The sequence below is a fragment of the Gobio gobio genome (assembly GCF_949357685.1).
Source record: "Gobio gobio genome assembly, chromosome: 6".
Taxonomy (NCBI): domain Eukaryota; kingdom Metazoa; phylum Chordata; class Actinopteri; order Cypriniformes; family Gobionidae; genus Gobio; species Gobio gobio.
The window spans coordinates 15,676,440-15,694,151 of NC_137102.1; the positions used below are offsets into that span (position 1 = coordinate 15,676,440).

General features: G+C 38.2%; 1 protein-coding gene across 1 annotated transcript in view; it reads right to left on the reverse strand.

Moving 5' to 3' along the window:
* plppr4a (phospholipid phosphatase related 4a) overlaps positions 1-7,833 on the reverse strand; it is a gene marked incomplete at both ends in the record, with an annotated part of 35,660 nt that extends 27,827 nt beyond the window's left edge. The window contains 2 exons of the mRNA XM_079819145.1: positions 2,619-2,804; positions 7,756-7,833. Of these exons, the coding sequence (XP_079675271.1) occupies positions 2,619-2,804; positions 7,756-7,833 (264 nt within the window). The remainder of the gene's footprint in view (positions 1-2,618; positions 2,805-7,755) is intronic.
* Between the last annotated feature and the right edge of the window lie 9,879 nt (positions 7,834-17,712).

Genomic DNA, 17,712 nt, shown 5'->3' on the forward strand with positions numbered 1-17,712 from the left:
CAATAAATTGACTGTTTAATAAAGCCCAATATGTTTGCAAAAACTGTGATCTCCAAAATACCACTCATTTTTTATCTTAATTTTAATTCTAATGATATTGACAACATATTTGTCAAGTTGCAGATATAACTGAATAATGTATGTCCAAATTGAAGAAGAGACACTATATTATTTGTCTATTTTAATATAGTAATAATACTTCCATAAAGAGACCCTCATATTTTATTTGAAAAGAGACATGTCCAATGTATAACTATACATATCATCTACACAAGCTATTGTGCTTGGACCCCAATGATCACCTAAAGTTAAAATGTATTGTTTCATTTACCTTCTTTGTCAGTGCCCACAATGCTTCGGTGACAGGACAGGGAAAACAATAAAAGGCATGACATGCATCGTATCCAGCTAGCCAACTCCAACAATCCAATCCAAGCTCCATGATCCTTATTTTTTTATAAATGTGACTACAGAGGCAGTCGAGGAGATTAAACGTCATCACGCAGAAAAGGTCAGTTCAGTCTGCTTTTACAGCCTCATTATGCTCATAATTTTGCTCGCATAGTCTTACCCAAACGTTCTGAGAAAATGTTTTAGATAAAAAACTGAAAGAGTTGCTGGAAGCTTAGTGATGGTAATGTTGAAATCGAGCGACCGTGGTGTAGATAATTTATAGCCTACCTTTAGCTTTTTACTTCTGGCGACTGCATTTAGGCTTCAAAAATCATAAAATTTTATTCATCTGTGATAATTATCTTGATGGACAAATGTTTAAGTATCACAAACTTTTGTTGATCACTGAGCTTGTTTTTTGCGATAATCCAAAAGCCTATAGGAAAATCCTATGGTGTTTTTCTCAAGGGAACCCGTGCGATGCTAATTGCCGGTTGGCCTACAAAGTGACATCATACCTGCAACATCCATTTGTTAGGCGCCCCGCACACACAAAACGAACGAAATACAATTTAGAATTTATTTATTTTTAATAGATGCTAACATGACTATCAGTCGAATATTATGACTAAATAATGTTATTTCGTAATTATTTTGCAATATATATTTAACTTTATTTCAACATGTTGAAGAAGCCTAGTCTAGCAACTCTCGGTAGACCTGAGAGCTGGAAAAACCAAACTCTGGTCAGGCCAATCACAGCGTGTGTAGAGTAAGTGGGCGGGCTTAACATAATGACGGCACGTCACGGCAGAGTTGCGGAGGGTCTGCGTGCTACTCATAAACAAAGCTGACGAACAGCAGTCTTTTGAATCTGTTTTGGCCGCGACTCTGGAAGACTTGGAGTTAAGCTTTTCTTTGAGAAAAGAACAAAGAACGGCACTGAAGTCATTCTTAAGAAAAGAAGATATGTTCGAAGTTTTGCCTACCGGATACAGCGAAAGTCTATCAACTAACGTTAGCTCGGCTTCACCTTTTACTTCGCTCTGATTGGTTGTGGCGCTCATGGCGGATGGCGCTATCCAATTGCGCGCAGAGGGAATTTAAAAGACAACCGTTTATCCCGCCCCTCGGATTGAGCCCTGTCAATGGTGAGTTTCCAGACCCAACATCTTGATGTGGGTCAGGCTAGAAGGGGCCTCCAGCGCCCCCTATTGATCAGCCACCACTGGTAGGCAATGTTTTTCATATACATTTTTAGAAATGTTATGTAATGTAAAAATGTTTACATATATCTTCTGTGGAAGTCTTAGGAGGCAATTATATGATGTCCTGCCTGCCTGTCAACCTATGTATTTCCATACCTCCGCGCACCCTGCTCGTGCAGACATCACATTCCATGAGGCTATGATGAGATGCCACAAAACAGAAGCCATCTTTTACATTTCCTCCTGAACCAAAACAATGACCTTATGTTGCTTAAAAGATGGCAACCTGTGATGTACTACCCGGAGATGTTCACGTCCTCAGATTTAGATTTATGAGTTTCAATAGAAAAACTATAATATTCATTATTATTGTAATGTTATGTGCTTTGAGAAATTAGGTAATTTAAGGCAGTCGCTCGTGATTCTTTGCAGATGCTGCTGTGTGCGCTCATGTGTTTTGGAGGATGCGTGGCTTTGGAGATTCTCTGAAGGGAGAGAGGGATCTTATGCTTAAAAAGCCCTACCTTTAAATTACATAATTTTCATTGGCATATCTTTCTATTAGCTTTGAAGCCATCTAAGTCAAAAATATTGATGACTCATCCTACACTACTCAGATCTTTGTCCAATCAGAAGCTCTCGAGAATGTCCCTCTCCCTAATACCACCTGCAAATGACTAGGAAGCAGCAATTCATTGTTCATGGCTAAGACGAGGCTGAAGCCATCAAGCAATTTCATAGAGCCTTTAACATGAACTGTGAATTTGTGCAAAGCTATAGCAACAATTTACGACCAAATACAGCTAAAAAAAATCATCTGCCACATTCAACTTCAAGTGACTACATAGAAATGGTCATATATAATATTTTGAGTCATACCCTCAAATAGATAACTTAATATTCACTTTAATATTCATCCTTTCCCCTCTAAACTGAGATCAAACGCTAAGCCTGCATGAATAAGTATGAGTGCCCTCTAAACTAAATAAGAGCAAGAGTGGCACATATGGCATTTACCGTTGCTGCTGGCCCGGCGAAAGCCAGACTGAAGAGCATGAGGAAGGGGATGACCTCCTTTGTGGGCTCAATGTAAGGCATGCTGAGACTGCGGTCATTGCAGCTGTAGCCTGAACGCACTGGCTTAAAAATGTCTGTCAACTCCAAGAAGTACAAGCTGACCACGGAGGACACCAGAATCGGGAGCTGGAGAGATAAACACAGAAGGAATGCGGTAAATAAGCAAGATGAGAAGTGAACAATAATAAAAGCATGCGAAATGTATCAAATGGGGCACAGTCCCATAGTTTGCTTGTTCGACTCATCCAGGCTGATTTGCAAACATGATAGAAAGTAATTATTCCATTGACAAGGCAATCAGCCAATTATAGCACAATGGATGCTCTGCGTCTGATCATGTGACATTTTTGAACTGTATTTTGCCACTGCTTCATGCTTAGGATTTCAGTGGTAACAGATTAAGCTTATTCGATCCGCTGTTATCCTTCCACATTTCGTAATAGTTGTTCTCAATCATCGCAACTCTTATCTCCTAAAAATGAAAAAGCAATGTTGAAGCAGGAAATACATTGGGAGATTGTCGCTTGTCAAGCTAACTGCTTCAGATCAGCCTCAAATGAGCTTCGTACTCTGATACATGGGTTTGGATGAAGCTATGCTGGAGTTACATCCCTTAAGGCTTTTCACACTCTTCAATGATACCAGGTTCATGCTAAGGTTAGACAGAAGATGTGTGATTACGGCACAATGAAGGTTATTCTCAGGTGAATATGCATGGAACGTCTTTAGATATCCTAGAATTACTGTTGTCATTGACACAGTTCACCCCATATCATCTCAGCGAACAAGGATCAGCTGGAGATGTCTTTGACGTGGCAGAGCTCCCAGGAAGAAATATATTGCGCTGTGCTATGCAAAGTGGGAGTGTGGCATCGTACTGAATAATTATGAAACTTAAGTGGACAGCATGAAGATCAAAGGTGGGGGTAGGGGGTTTAATTACTGTAATCAATCCCCTTCTAAAAAGGGGAGAGCATCTACAGAAAAAGCCCCTGTGGTCTAAACTCCTATTGATGCTACAGCTTACAGCACAGATAGCTACTAATACACTCAACAAAAAAAAAGGTTCTATATGGTACTAAAAGTTGTTCTTGGCTCGTAGTTATAGGGGAACCCTTTTAAGTGCTATATAGCACCAATCTTGGTGCTTCAGTGGTTCTTCAGCGGTTCTTTGGCTAAGGTGCTATATAGCGCTGGATCGATTAGCAGTACCAGCCATAACCATAACTAATTCTGTACTTTGACTGCATATACAGATGTTGAACAGCGAATTGCAATTAAAAGTGTCATAAACTTCAAACTATTTTCATTTTTCATATTTTGTACTAGTACTCAACTTATAATGCACATACTTTAATACACAACAACCAGAACAAAACTGTGTCCATATACCTTTGACAATAATGCAATAACTGAAATTAAATTTTAAAACAGTTTACTTGTTAAACAACATTTGTTGCCACAAAGATAAAAAGGTTCAAGAGTGCACATGCATGTCTTTATATAAACCTAGGAATGTATAATATATCTGTACTATATCGGTTATCGACGGATATTGAAGATTTTTTAAATTTATCAATATTGGATATATTGTCATACACTCACCTAAAGGATTATTAGGAACACCTGTTCAATTTCTCATTAATGCAATTATCTAATCAACCAATCACTTGGCAGTTGCTTCAATGCATTTAGGGGTGTGGTCCTGGTCAACACAATCTCCTGAACTCCAAACTGAATGTCAGAATGGGAAAGAAAGGTGATTTAAGCAATTTTGAGCGTGGCATGGTTGTTGGTGCCAGACAGGCCGGTCTGAGTATTTCACAATCTGCTCAGTTACTGGCATTTTCACGCACATCCATTTCTAGGGTTTACAAAGAATGGTGTGAAAAGGGAAAAACATCCAGTATGCGGCAGTCCTGTGGGCGAAAATGCCTTGTTGATGCTAGAGGTCAGAGTAGAATGGGCCGACTGATTCAAGCTGATAGAAGAGCAACTTTGACTGAAATAACCACTCGTTACAACCGAGGGATGCAGCAAAGCATTTGTGAAGCCACAACACGCACAATCTTGAGGCGGATGGGCTACAACAGCAGAAGACCCCACCGGGTACCACTCATCTCCACTACAAATAGGAAAAAGAGGCAAAAATTTGCACAAGCTCACCAAAATTGGACAGTTGAAGACTGGAAAAATGTTGCCTGGTCTGATGAGTCTCGATTTCTTTTGAGACATTCAGATGGTAGAGTCAGAATTTGGCGTAAACAGAATGAGAACATGGATCCATCATGCCTTGTTACCACTGTGCAGGCTGGTGGTGGTGGTGTAATGGTGTGGGGGATGTTTTCTTGGCACACTTTAGGCCCCTTAGTGCCAATTGGGCATCGTTTAAATGCCACAGCCTACCTGAGCATTGTTTCTGACCATGTCCATGCCTTTATGACCACCATGTACCCATCCTCTGATTGCTACTTCCAGCAGGATAAAGCAACATGTCACAAAGCTCGAATCATTTTTAAATTGGTTTCTTGAACATGACAATGAGTTCACTGTACTAAAATGGCCCGCACAGTCACCAGATCTCAACCCAATAGAGCATCTTTGGGATGTGGTGGAACGGGAGCTTCGTGCCCTGGATGTGCATCCCACAAATCTCCATCAACTGCAAGATGCTATCCTATCAATATGGGCCAACATTTCTAAAGAATGCTTTCAGCACCTTGTTGAATCAATGCCACGTAGAATTAAGGCAGTTCTGAAGGCGAAAGGGGGTCAAACACAGTATTAGTATGGTGTTCCTAATAATCCTTTAGGTGAGTGTATATTGGATATTTAATGGTGCATTCTGAATTCCCCAATTTTTACCTTTGCTGTAATGATTACTTAAATGTTTTGATGGCTAAATTAACTTAAATTGAAAACACTTTATTTTAATTTTCGTGTTTAAAATTTTTTTTTATTTTATTTTTATATAAAATGGAATAGGATATTTTTATATCAGCTATTCATTGGTTATCGGACAGAAATAATCTGCTTATCGGTATCGGCCATTGATATCGGTATACTATCAGCACATCTGTATCTAAATACCAAAATAAAATCATATTTTGATATTAATGTCACATACAAAACAGTGTTTTATTCTAAACAGCATTAAAGGAGTAGTTCACTTTAAAATGAAAAATTACACCATGATTTACTCACCCTCAAGCCATCCTAGGTGTATATGACTTTCTTATATTAATAAATATCCTGACGCTTCCAAGCTTCAAACTCCATTGAATTTGAAGCTCAAAAAAGTGCATCCATCCATCATAAACTTAATAAAGACCTTCTAAAGTGAAGCAATCGAGTTTTGTCAGAAAAATATCCATATTTAAAACTTTATTAGATGGATGCACTTTTTTGAGATTCAAACTCAATGGTCCCCATCACTACCATTATAAAGCTTGGAAGCGTCAGGATATTTATTAATATAACTCCGATTGTATTCATCAGAAAGAAGAAGTCATATACACCTAGGATGACTTGAGGGTGAATAAATGATAGGGTAATTTTTATTTTAAAGTGAACTACTCCTTTAACTGGGCTGACTAACTATGGCTGAGCAAATGAACAAGAACCAATTTGGGATTTACATCATTATAAGTAATTGTGGAAACGTTTTGTAAAAATGTGGGAATGTACTGTAGAAGGCTGGCATGGTAACTTACAACCGAAAGTGAGATCTGTCAGCACATTGTGTACATGAAGTTTTTATATCAAAATAATCTCTCTTTTTTATCTTGTGGGAGGACAAGTTAAATTTCCCGGACATATTGTAATTTATTTTGTAAACTGAAACGTATTAGTGAAACAGGGAAGTTAATTAGCCAAAATTAGTGAAGTGAAGCAGATTAAATGACTCTGTTTTTAATTCATTCTCCGCTCAGGACAGAAACAAGGTCTCTGAAGCAAAGCAACTCTATAGAAGGCAACCAGGTCACACCTGGGAACATGATATTAATTTCAGTGCGGCCAATGAGCTTTGATTCTGTCTGATCTGACAAAACAGACTATTCCAGGTTAGGGGTTTACAGAAGCTTTATACACTTGGTTTACACAGGATCTGGAGCATATATGTATCATGAAATCTTTCAAACTGCTAAAATGACAAAGATAATCTGTAAATATCAATAAACATATTTGAGTAAAGCCTTATTAACAATCAGTCACTCGCAAATCTTGTCTATATGGGGGGAAAACACTAAGGTTTTCATATGTATAGCTTACATCTTGCAGTAATTCTCCAATGAAAATTAACTTTTAAAGCAGAATAGAAAGACAACATCAATTGTTCATGATCACGCTGTTTAATAGAACAGAATGTTTAATATTCTTCAATATTCAAAAATAGGGAATTCAGTACTTGCAGCTTGACAAGTAAACAAGACAGATCAAAGACCGCCACCATTATCTCCATGACACCAGTGATCAGCACTCATTTGTTTGTGATATCTAGGCCACTTCAGCTTAGCCTTCATATAATAACTGCCCATATTCTAACCCCATTTATGCTCAATGGTGTCCTCTTAATCCTGTGACAGACAACATTGTTTATTACCAATACTTATTTTCAGGTTTCCACCTCTGTTTTATGAACGATATGGATGATTCCCTTCACCTTGACTTTGAAGTAACACTTTACTAAGGCCATGTTGTCTATGCCAGAAAATGCTGCACCTTACAATCAGGAAAAGAGTGTTTCTGAATGGCTGACATCAATAAGCAAGCCATAACTGATGCGCAAAAAGCGAGCAATGTATCCAGGCTATGTATTTTCATCACATGTCATGCATATTCCCTTAACATGGACATGACATACAACAAGTGCAATGCATTTTGTCCTTCTCACGACCATAACTGCATAGAAGTTAAGGAGCAGTCATGCAGAATGAACAGACTGTGGTTCCAATCCGCTTGATTGCTTAGATTTCGAACGTGCCCATCGCGTGAAGACCACCATACCCTTAACTCTCTATTAATTATCCATAATACATAAGACACAGCTCTGTCAATGTGTACTATACTCACTTACCTCCACGAAATAAAAGCAGGGCAGCAAGGTAACGCTGTCTTTGGTCATCTTGCCTTTGAGTCTTTCCTTCGCAGACATGATAAACGAACGGTACGTCCCTTTATAACGCGGTGCGTGAAGAGAGGAATACTGAATTTCTCCCCGTCTGCAGTAATTGCGCTCCTTCAGGCTGTCGCTTTCTCCATCCCCAAGTGCACTTTTACTGCGGATACAGACACACGCAAAGATGCTGTATCGAACCTGCCGACATCATGACTGAAACCATGACAACACAACCACCATCCCCTGAGGACACGCCGATGGAGATGTTAACAGTGTCCAACGCCGATTAATGTTTCAAGGCAACATTCAACCTTCTGATTAGAGGCAATATGCTGACCAGATGACGTCAGAGGTGTGCTAAAAACCCATTTTCACCAGAAGCGCGCGCACGTGTGTGTGAGGTGGGGGCGTTCACGCTTCATACTCATGATTGTCAAATAGCTTTTTTAATTATTTTTTTTTATTAGGCCGATAAAACAATATTACTGTCTGATATGCCTACTGGATAAATGGCTTTTAGACATTTAGGGCACTGTAATGATTTGCCCAGCCATAAACCCGGTTCCCGTTTGGTTATTTGTTTGAGAACCAAATAATAACGTTCTAACGTGTTTTTTTTGTGTGTTTTTTTTGTTTTGCAAACATAAAACCCCGTTGCAGGGAGCATACCATAAAATAACGCTCCCAGAATGTTGCATGGTGGTTATTTTAAGAACTTAAATATAGCCAACTTTCCCTAATGGTTATTTTTAGGTTATTATTTAATAACCTTGTAAAATAATTAAAAGGTTGCATATGTTTTTGAGTAATGAGAGCTCTGAAATTAGTTTAATGCCGCATTTATGTTGAAATGAGATCAACACGCGTTATACTGATCAGATAAATCTATCTTTATAGCTAAAATATTAAGCCAGGATTAAGCATAGTGTGAAAAAGAACAGAAATCATTAATTCCTGGGATTGTTTCTATCTTCATTTAGGCTACGGGCGGCGCGCCTGCATCTGCACGCGCTTCTCCATCACGTGCTCCCTCATTTACTGGCTGACTAATTAACATTTCTTTATCTTTATTGAATATTTACTTATAATTTATATATAGACTAGATGTGAGAGTAAATATGATTTTGGATAAATTTAACACCCATAGGCTATTGAAGAGGACATGATAATCAAGAAGTTTTTGTTTAGGCCTATGGACAAAAAGCATGTCCCACTAAACTGTATAGGCCTACAATTCAGTGGTAAAAAATAAAAGTACCGATATCCCACTTTAAGTCAAATAATTGTTTATTATTTTTTTTATGTCTGTGAATACATTTCATATTTCAAAAACTATAGTGTTGAAGTCATTTGGTGCTGAAGAAATGTAAAATCTATGTGCTACGCCGTGAAGTAGCTATAGTAAATCTATACCTATACCTACCTATTAATGGACAAATTTAATCTTCCATATTATGCTCTTGATTAATTAAACAAAAAATAAAAGCAAGATATGGTTTGTATAATAGGCCTACTGATTATAGGCGTACATCCATCTTCATAGGCTACCGCTTATACTGGATGATTGGCGTACAGTGGGTTAATGATTCAGGAGTAAAGAGGTTAGGGGAACGTTCTGGGAACGTTAGAATAATGTTAGGTAACATACCTCATAGGCTATATATCCACCGCAAAGCATAGACATTAAAATTAAAGATGCAGTTTTTGGTATATTTGGAGGAGTCTCAAATAGGCTATTATCTGTAAATATTGCATTCAACATGAAATAATCCCTTACAGAATATTGCATTGCGCAAAATATTTAGGCTACAATAAACATATCAGACATCATACAAACATGCTAGTCCTTTTGTCAAATATGCATAAAGTGATACGTGAATAAAAAAAGGCTAGAGGCTACTTTATAAAATTGGACTCTATCTGGAGTTCTACATAACTACAATTGACGTCAGCCTATTGATTTTTCCAGAGTTTTCTTAAATGTTCTCCTAAACTCATTCTGAGATAAATCAGAAATAGCAAAAATCCAACATATAGCCAATTACTTTTCTTTGAATGTTGTTTCAGTGGGCACACATGCCATCTAGTGGATATTTCAAGACATCTTAGATGTAGATGGATGAGTGTTGACTGCAAGCGTTTTAAAATGTAGCCCATTTCTACCTCCAACTTTATCAAGCTTTAAAGCAGTCAAAAATGGTACTTTTTAATTGTCTGCATTGTTAAACAGTTCACAAACTCTACATATAGGCTAGTTTGACTAGATTTGGCCCAATCCCACACTGCAACCCGAATAAATTGGCAAAACTCAAAAAAATGGAGGCAATCAGTTGCCTCAAATCTTTTAAGTTAAGACATTTACCCCCGGTTTCACAGACAAGGCTTAAGCTAGTCCTAGACTAAAATGCATGTTTGAGCAGTTTTAACTGAAAGCAACTTGCACTGAGATATCTTAAAATATGTCAGTGTCATTGTTTTGTCTCAAGATGCACACCAGCAATGTTTTTTTATATGACACGTTTATAAAAGTTACTTAAATGTCCTAATTGAACTAAGGCCTAATCCTGGCTTAGTCTAAGCCATGTCTGTGAAACCGGGCCATAAAGTTTAAGTAAGCTGAACTTGCAGATTTTAATTGCTCTGAACTTGAAATATTTGAGTAAGCTAATTCATATGTTTAAATTAAAAATATGTAATGTCAAATTTTAGTAGTGGAAACTTGACTATAGCTTTAACTAGCTAATTCAATAAATGCCACCTTGATAATTGGTTACACAACTTTATTAGCATAGCACTTGCTGAATGAGGACAGCAATATAATATATTTAACATATCTGTTCTCAAACTAAGCTCATGCTCGTCACCATGATGGTAACCCTACAAAAAAAATAAAAAATAAAAACACAGAAACTCTTCTAAATAGCATAACACATCATTAATCACTAAATCTCCCACTTAACGTTAATCTTGCAAAAAAAACAAAAACATAATATAACACTTAATTTTGGCTTTTACTGCCCCTTTTGAGTATCATGGCAAAGCATGCTGGGAAATAGAAATCCCAGCCCAGTTTATATTTAAGTTAAAAGAAACAAGTTCATAAAACTCAAAACAATGAAACAATTCAGATTACTTAAAATGTGTCAGTTTTGAGAACTCAAAATGAAAAAGAAAGTTCTAAATACTCATAGAAGTTCATTTGTTTGAAAATATTTGTTTAATTTGAGTTGGCTCTATTCAACAATTATTTATTTTGAGCGTTAGGGTTTACACAGTGCATCCTGATTTTCTCCATTGAGAAATTTCTCCATTTCTACATACAAGGAAAACAATTTACATACCAGCAAACATTATGTTTTGTCATGGGTGCCATCATGTTCACATCACATGACCAGCCTTGTCAAACTACTAAAATATAACTGTGAAGAGCAACAGTAATTATGGGAAAACGTAGAGTGGTTCAAAACTGTTCTTTCTTTACACCCAGTGTTGCTATCCTAAAACGATATCCTACAATATAAAAAGGCATAAAATGTAATTTATTATTAATAAAATCGTTCAATATAAAATATTTAAACATTATTAAATAAAAACAATACAATTACATTTAATTATTATGATTCAAAAGATAGTGAATTACTTTTATTTTTAATTTGGTTGAATTGTTTGACAAAAGGTTTGGAAGCACTGATCTAAAGAATTACTATAACAAAAAAAGAAAGAACGATATGCAAAAAAGGTTATCTTTTTTTCCAACCACTAGGTGACGCTGTCTCAAATTTTTTAAAAGTTTGAATATTCAATGAGGCAAATGCTGTTCAGTTCATGGTTGTGATACTGTAGTGATTGAGTAGGTTATTACATTATTATTATTTTTTTTACATTGATCACTTTTTGAGCAGACAAATTAAATTTCCAACTTAAACTGTCATAAATCTTGAATGCTTTAGAGCACAGACTTAAGTTTGAATTATTTTCAAAGAAGACACTTGGCATATTATAAAGTTTAAAAAAGTGAACTTAAAAAAATATTGAATTTTATGTTTATTGTTATGAAAAATGCACAAAATACCATTTTCAATTTTGATATGAAATATATATTTATATAAAAAACTGCAAGATATTTTTTGCAAGATAATCAATGCCTAAATATAAACATGTTGTGTTCCAAATTTGAGCTTGATATCTCAAAAAAATTGCTTTCAGTAAGATTTTGTTTGGGAGCAGTACCAAAAGTTTCCACTAGATGAAATTAGTCTTCCCTTCGTTTCCAGTGCGGTCATTTTTGACCACAAGTGTGACTATTTTTTTTTCAGGACAATTTAACCTTTTCGAATCATGTCCATGTTTTTGTGTGTGTGTGTTCACATAGCAAGTGTCAAAACGTTTACCAAGTTTTGTTGTACCATTACGATGAAGTAAAAAATTCTAAAAAAAACCCTTTAAATTGTTCGGTCAAAAATTCACATTTTTATGAACATGCAAAGTCTTACATTTATTCAATAGAAGAAATTAGAAGACACTATAGGGCTATTACCAATCAAATTATATCTTTATCAAAATCCTTCTCACAATCTTTGCACAGCAGAGGTGGCACAGAAGCCGCAACTTAAGTGTCATTTAGATGTATTTACTCAGACTGTTTAAATCCAGCTCAGAGACACCATGAATACATTTACACTGTAGGTGCAATTGCATGAATTATGTTATGAGATTAATTAAATATAACATATATCAAAAACAGTGTAAATACAAAAAAGTTTGCCAAGTTACAAAGCACAAAGTCCACTCTGAAGGGAGTTATTCTCTATATCAGTAAGCTCTGAAGACCAGGTCACAAAATCCCTTATGTAAATAATTCCTGCCCAAGGCATTTACCAAAAAGTGGGCGAGACCTGGTTGAGTTACATTAATAGTGTGTTGAAGCTTGTGGTTACACTAAGGACTAGGAGCATGACATTTCCAAAGCATGCTTGAAGCGGTTGTCCAATCACAACACAACTGGCAAGCCGACCAAAGAGTGCATTGCGCTTCTCGGAAGGAGGGGCTTCATAGAGACCGGAACTAAATGGAGAATTACCAAAGTCACTTTAAGACAAGTCTCTAAGTTTAGGGGGAAAAAAACCATAACACTGCTGGTCGAAGGGAAGGCCGGAGACCAGAGGTTGTTTTTTAAATCAATGGAGGAGAGGCTTCACTACACTGAATAAACTGCTTTGTGGGAAAACAGCCTATTGGTTAATCTTCAACATGTTTTCCGTTAAACATTAGTTTTGGATTCATCCATTTTTAGAGTTTACAACGAAAAAAAGCTGTTTTTATAAGAGGTCATGGACAATTTTGCGACAGTTAGGATTCAGTTCTCATTAATTTCGATGGAATCCGCAAACAGTGATTGACTGTCGCACAACTCTGAAAGAAATTCAAGAGCTGAATCCGAAATCGCCCCCCATACCCTCAAACAGGGTATAATTTGAAGGGACAGCCATTTGTAGTGGTGTCCGAAACCATAGTGGACGTTATCAAAGACTTTATAGGAAGACGGTGCACACCGATTACTAATGAATGGGAGAAAGTGCAACGCCCAATAGAGACAGAGCAACACGCGTCATAATCTGAAGACCCCGCCCACCGGGGGGGAAAACAATCAAACCGTCTCCATTGACTTTGCATTGTGGGAGGCTGCCTCCTTGTCATTTCGGACTTATAACAAAAAACTGAACAATGTATAAAAGCTGATATGTGACAAAGGCTGCGTTCACACTGCAGAGCCAAATGTGGGTGTCAGCATTGGAGTTCGTTTAGCTTTATTAAAGTTATTTTCGCAACGGAGCCAGCACCATTACAACCTTCTCATGTTAAGAAGAAAATTAAAAAAGAGGAGGAGAGCAAGGTTTTTGGCCATGGCGTTTTGTGGAGCAGTGGTACATAGTTGTTTATCTTCTCATTCCCGCCTACTTCAACGTACAATGATGACGTTTGTTGCGTATCAACGACGTGCGGGTCGGATACATGTGACCTGGCAGTTCTGAAGGCGCATTTCAAAAGATCGGATATGTATCGGATTTGGACCACATACCCAAGTGGCCTGGGTCGCATTTGAAAAGATCGGATCTGTGTCGTTCAGACTGTCATGAAAAGATCAGATACAGGTCGCATAAGGGGAAAAAAATCGGAATTGGGTCGTTTCAGCCTGCAGTGTGAACGCAGCCAAAGTGTACTGCAAACAAGCTAAACAAAACCCAGAAGCAAAAACCCAGACGTTTTTATAAGCTGTTGACCCAAAAAACGAGCGTTTAAGGACAAAAAAGTGGATTCAGGCCATTGAGACAGCGCGCGATGGGTCATATTACACTGAGAACTACGGCGACTAGAGGGGAACGTAATCAGCGACAGGAAATATAATATATAAAACGGACATTTGGATATTTGACTTAACAGTGACAACATATTTACTGCACACATAGACATATTGAGGCATACTGAGTGTCAGGATCCCAAAATTTACCCATTCTTCCTGCTGAAGCTTCACTTCGTAGTGCCTGTATCCACTTTTATCTTCTTAAACGCTCGTTTTTTTGGGTCGACAGCTTATAAAAACTTATTTCTGTGTTTTTTAGCTTGTTTGCTGTACACCTTGTCACATATCAGCTTTTAGACATTGTTCTTTTTTTGTTATAAGTCTGAAATGACAATGAGGCAGCCTCACGCAATGCAAAGTCAATGGAGAGCATTGGATTGTTTTCCCCCCCGGTGTGGGCGTGGCCTAAATACCCTCTGTCTCTATATGGTGAATAAGCCCCGCCTTCTAAATGAAAGAGCCAATTGTTGCTTAGGAAAGTCGTCCTGCAGGAAAGTCATCCACTCCAGGTGGCGGTTGCTATAGAAACAGGCAATGTTCTGAGGTGCGCATTTAGGATTGCACATGCACATTAGCTTTGTCCAGGGTCAAAAATGCAGTTTTTTGTCATGACTTGCGCATTTAGAAACCAATTTTATGAGACAGTTGTTCTCAGATTTCATTGGTGATTTCAAATATGAAACTTAATCGCAAACTTTGCGAACAGTTTTGGAGAATTTGATGTTTCCCCATTCAAAGAGGTAAGAGCTGCACTTGCATGCCCGAGAGGCGTTTCAAAGATGGCCGCCGAGTGAAATGACTTGTCTTAAAGGGACTTTGACGTTATCGAGTGCGCTCATTCTGTCCCACATGTACAGACGATGTACACTCGACGGCTGTCCAAATTCGCTCACTTGTTTTCATTCACTCCTTCAAGTGAACTGTATTAGTGGACTAACATAAGGAATAGTGATTGAGGGTTTAGGGGGCAATTTCGGATTCAGCCAAACACGTCAAGGCTGTAATATGATTGGTTACCAAGGCACACGTAATCCAAGATGGCTGTTACACTCTCTCCAAAGGGAGAACCACAGACCCTGATATTTCCCAATAATAAGACCATCTCTGGTGTTACAGCCAGACTATTTAAATATATGGGCTACAATCTAAACAAAACAGTCAAATCAAACACACAGAGTGGAAAAACAAAAAGTCCAAACAGTAGGCTATACCTGCTGCAGTGATGAAACAAACCTTGTTGAAACAACGTGGGAAGAATGTTGACTGAATCCAAAAATCCAGTATGAACAGACCAGAGAAAAAGAAAAACAAACAAATCCGCTATAAAACTGCATCTAGACCAGTAAGCGTCAATACAAAACCCAAAACAAGCGCATTATTTGGAGGAATAAGAGAGCCAGCTGCACAAACAAAATGTAAGTCTACCTTTAATAGGCACATTTCCCATTTACATTATTTGACATGTTTTTTTTTTTTTTTAAAGGATTAGTTCACTTCAAAATGAAAATTTCCTGATTTTTACTCACCCCCATCTCATCCAAGATGTTAACGTCTTTCCTTCTTCAGTTGAAAAGAAATTACGTTTTTTTGAGGAAAACATTCCAAGATTTTTCTCCACACCATTGACTTCCATGGCAACCAAAATGTTAAAGGTCCAAATCAATGCAGTTTCAAAGGAAAGGGTTCTGCGCGATCCCAGACGAGGAATAGGGTCTTATCTAGCGAAACGAACGGGCATTTAAAAAAATAAAATGTGTATACTTTTTAACCTAAATTGCTCATCTTGCGCTGCTCTGCGCTCCCCAGTAATTGCGCAATCACGTCGGAAAGGTCATGCTAGATGAAGGCGGAAGTACGGCCCCAAGCAAACGCGCGAGGACTAAGGTGTACTCACACTAGCCAGTTTGAACCGTGCCCGAGACGTTTGACCACCAAAGCGCGGTTCGTTTGACTAGTGTGAGTGATCCGAACCGTGCTCGGGCGCGGCTCGATTAGCCGGCCCTGGCCCGCTTGGAAGAGGTGGGCCAGAGCGCGGTTCAGTTGGACTCGGGCGCGGTTCGCATGCAGTGTGAGCGCTAACCGTGCTGGAGCACGGAACAGCTCCGCGCTACTATCAACATTACAACAGCAAACACCAAACTATTACTACTTGGATACACTTTTCAATTAATTCAATAATATTTAGGTTTATAATGGTTCTGGTTTTCACCTTATTGATGAACATGAATTGAAGTTTGCGGGTAAAGCTGCAAATTCCTCCGTCAAAGTCAGCTGCCTCCGTAATAATCTTCTGATATGTGCAGTGCAATCAAGTGAAAATCGCTGCGCGGCATAAATTATAAATGTATTAGGCAGTCTATTAGCGAAAGCGCTTTTCTTCCTGTCTTCTTCAAAACAAAAAGTTGCATCGTGAATGACTTAAGCGTGCTCCGGCCCGGTACGTTAAGTGCAATGTGAGTGCAGGCCAGCGGGGGAGTGGGGAGGGGGGACAATCGCGCTCGAGCGCGGTACAAGGCAATCGTGCCTAGTGTGAGTACACCCATTGGGTGTACTCACGCCCAAACGCCCTTTACCAAAAAACACTCCATCTTCAACTTCAAAATCATCCGAGGTCGTTGTTGTACCTTTTTTTTGGTAAAAAAAAAAAAAACCTCCTTCTACATACGTCTAGCCTGACCTTTCCGACGTGATTACGCAATCCTTGGCACGTCGCAGAGCAGCGCAAGATGAGCAATTTAGGTTAAAATGTATATTCTTTGTTTGTGTGTGTGTGTGTGTGTGTGTGTGTGTGTGTGTGTGTGTGTGTGTGTGTGTGTGTGTGTGTGTGTGTGTGTGTGTGTGTGTGTGTGTGTGTGTGTGTGTGTGTGTGTAAATGACAGATCGTTTCACGATAAGACCCATCCTCCTCTGGGATCGCGCAGTGCCTCTGAAACACTTCGATGCCCATTAAACTGCATTGATTTGGACCTTCAACTGTTTGGTTGCCATGGAAGTCTATGATGTGGAGAAAAAGCCAGGAATATCCACGAACATCTTGGATGGGAATGGGGTGAGTAAAAAATGCAGGAAATGTTAATTTTGAAGTGAACTAATCCTTTATGTTACTTGTAAAAAGGGAAACTGATAAATAATTTTCAAAGTCTAACAAACATTCACAAGAGGGCAGCAGCGCACAGTTCCTCACCATCCTCAAAAGTCTTCAAAAAAACATCGAAGCCGTACTTTCCTCCGTTCTACATCAACAGTATGCAAATGAAATGTCCTGAAGAAAGACAATTAATTGTCAATTAATTTAGTTTTATTGATTTATCAATGAGGGTTGCAGAATGGCTTACCAAATTTCCAGGGATTGTTTCAGTATTCAGTATTTATGCGTTTATGTTTAGACTTTGGAACTTTGCGACTTAATTGCTTCGCAAGTCCTTATGCTAATGAGCAACAGCAAAGTATGAAATATTTGGAGTCACATTGCATGAAGGATTCGATTATCTATAATAACTTAAGATAACACAGTTCAAGACGTGTAATTTTTCTTTTTTTTCAGGCATCCCATC